General features: G+C 39.6%; 1 protein-coding gene across 1 annotated transcript; it reads left to right on the forward strand.

Moving 5' to 3' along the window:
* Positions 1–349: 349 nt before the first annotated feature.
* On the forward strand, positions 350–1,314 carry LOC107391781 (syntaxin-11). Its single transcript, XM_015969228.3, has one exon. It carries the CDS (start codon positions 350–352, stop codon positions 1,199–1,201), a length of 852 nt encoding a protein of 283 aa, XP_015824714.3. The 3' UTR covers positions 1,202–1,314.
* The last annotated feature ends 2,026 nt before the right edge of the window (positions 1,315–3,340 follow it).

Genomic DNA, 3,340 nt, shown 5'->3' on the forward strand with positions numbered 1-3,340 from the left:
TCCATTTTCTTTTCATGTATTTGTTAGAGCAGAAGTCTCGGTGAGTTCGTTAGGAGGAGGCGTGTCCAGCTGCCCAGCCTGCAAAGATACAAACAGCAAAAGGCCTTTCAGAGCTTTTCTATCAGCCTTCAGACTGCAGGTTTACCTTGGTTTTGAAGTTTATGTGGGCCTTTAAATAAGAATAAAAGACAGCTCAGCAAGGATTGGTGCATTAAAAACATCATCTAAAAGAAATAAAAAGTTGAGCCTTTTTTTACTGAAGACACGATTTAATTACTTTTAAATCTCCATAAGTGACATATTTTAATTCCTGCATCCGAACCTGACATTCCTCATGTTCTCTCCAGATATGAGAGACAGGCTGCAGCACCTGCATCGTGTGAAGACCGACTCTGAAGGCTTCAGCACCGTGGAACTGAACAGTTTATCAGAACTAGAGCCAGCTGATCCCGACCAGGACCTGGATGGAGTTCTGAATGAGGCCCAGCAAATCCGCCTGGAAATTCAGCAAATCCAGAATGACATCAGCGAGCTCCAGGATGTGAACTACCAGACAATAAACAGAACCTCATTTCCCAGCGTGACAAAACGGGACTCTAACACAATCGGGGCGGATATTAAACGCAGGGGAGAAGCTGTGTTGCAGCAGCTGCACTTGATGAATGACCTCCGAGGAGAGCTGGAGGCCCGGCGTGGCCCCTCTGACCCCGCAGTACGTATAGCCCGGACACAGTACCACTGTCTCAGCAACGCTCTGCGGGAGGTGATGTTCAGCTACAACGACACAGAGATGAGCCACAGGGAGGCATGCAAACGCCACATCAAGAGGCAGATGGAGGTGGTGGGAAGGGAGATCAGTGAGGAGGAGCTGGAGGAGATGATGGAGGGAGAGGAGCTATGTGTGTTCAGCGTCCACATGGAAGGGAAAACCATTCACTCTGCCCTCATGCAGCTACAGAGCAGACAGCAGGAGCTGCTGGAGCTGGAGACCAGGATCCAGAGCATCCAGGAGCTTTTCCTGGATGTGGCCGTGCTCGTGGAGGAGCAGGGAGCGGCGGTCGAGAACATCGAGCAAAGCGTCCAGAAGGCCGAGGTGATTGTTCATGATGGAACCACTCAGCTGGAGAATGCATCGACTTCAGACAAAAACAACCCACTCAAGAGGATGTTCTGTGGCTGTTTTCCATGTTATCACAGCTAGCGTTTTGGACACCAAACTGTTTGGTTTCCTTCCTGATGGCTTTAATCTCAGGAGATAAAGAAGGTTTTCAACCAGCATGTAAACAAGTCTGTCAATAAACACACCTCATATCATGTTTTTGTTGACATTTTTTGATTTTTGTAGTTCACACGGTTGAGTTTCCAAATATTATTTTTAGACATCTAGTTGTCATTTAATGCTAAATTATAAACAATAATTACAATAAATGATAAATGACCCACACGGCGCCTTTCAGACCCAGAGGACCCCAAAGCACTTAACACTACAGTGTATCATTCATCCATTCACACACACATTCACACCTTGGTGATGATGAGCTACAATGTAGCCACAGCTGACAATGGCGAGGCTGCTGAACACAGGCACCACCGGTCCCTCTGACCATCTGAGCTACTGTCACCCACAAACTCTAAAATACAACACAACACTTTTATCTTTAAATCTTTATCTTTTGGCTCTAAGACAGTATTGACTATTTACACTCAAAGAAATGGATACCATGGATAGAAAGAAATTCAAAGCATGTCAGACATAAAACTATTTGTTATTAGTTGAAGACCAATAAATATCCAACTATTAAACACACACAGAGGCATTTATACAGACATGATATATTTACAGTTTTGTTTTAAACAGGAAAAGCATTGATGTTTTAATATTTCACAATAAAAGTATAAACTACTCAAATTAATTAAATTAAAAATGAACACTTCTGCAAAAGTAACCTGTAATTGATTAGAATAGCATTTTTTACTGTTTGTTTTTTGTCTAAATAAATTACTTATAATCTATTGTTTGATACGACCGATGGAGACATAATCTGACTATAAGGGATTTGTTTTTTTTTCTTTTCTTTTTTTTCTTCAAAACTTTATTGAACAAGGTGATAAGTATACAAACAAATTGCATACAAAATTGAACAAAGAAGATGAAACATATGCCAGGGGGTGCACTACAGAAATGTTACACACATCCAAATAAATTACAGGTGGTGCAAATAGTTATAGTTTTTAAAGCTTTTTTGTTTAGTGATCCACTAATCAATTTTATGCAAGATAGAGTGTCACTATAATAGTGCTTGAAATTAGGTTTTTGGTTACTATACTTGCATTTGTGGAGATAGAATTTAGCTAGATTAACAAATTTATAACAAAGTATACATCTTCCTTTCTCTGCTTGCGAAAAAAATACAGCATTTTCCCATTTTAAAACGAAGTCCTTGCAGAGCTGTCCGATAATAAATCTGCTAAAGTCTTTCCAAAACGTTGTAGCATGTGAACAGATCCAGAAGAGGTGGGATTTGTTGTTTTATTTGGTTGTGGAGAGTAAAGATTTTCTGTCCTCTGCTGGAAACAAGTGGGTACTGCAGCGTTCAATACAGCGTTTAGTCCAATTTACAGGAAAGCCAGAGCGTCTTCACTTATATAAACTACTAAAACGCAATAAATCAATTTTAGTTATCTGTGTTCAACTCGATTAAATCAAGGAGCTGCAGCAGGAGCTAAAAGCAGCTAGCCACAGCACAGCAAATAGAGCAGATCTACCGCCCTCTGGCGGCCACAGGGCGAAACTACACGGCAGAAGGGTTTGTTTTTTGGCAATGTAAAACAGTTACGAAATTTTACCAAACTAATCAAACATGTCAGATATAAAAATATTGGTTATGAGTTCAACAGAACAATAAGCACCCAATTGCATCTAATAAACACTCAAACATTGATACATAGATTTTTTAAGGTCCTTTTTTTGTTTCAAACAGGAAAAGCATTACGTCTTTGGATTTCACAATGAATGTATGAAATACTCAAATAAATAAAATAAAAACAAATACTAATAAAAAACGCATGCTAAAAAGCTACTGAAAATCTGAGTAAATCACAACAGCTGATTTAATTTGATGAATTTGTTTATTCAGAAAAATGATATATGCAATCAATTATAATTACGTAACGTCATTTTAACATTTCTAAATCACCCTTATTCACAATACATTTTAAGTAAAAGCTTTGAGTTCAGGAAGAACTTCCATTCGGACCCCTTTGATGGAAGTTCTTCCTGAACTCAAAGCAGGGTTTGATCTTCCGCGTAGTTGGTCTCGCGGCGTCAGGAGGCTGGTGA

The sequence above is a fragment of the Nothobranchius furzeri genome, chromosome 18 (genome assembly GCF_043380555.1).
Source record: "Nothobranchius furzeri strain GRZ-AD chromosome 18, NfurGRZ-RIMD1, whole genome shotgun sequence".
Classification (NCBI taxonomy): Eukaryota; Metazoa; Chordata; class Actinopteri; order Cyprinodontiformes; family Nothobranchiidae; genus Nothobranchius; species Nothobranchius furzeri.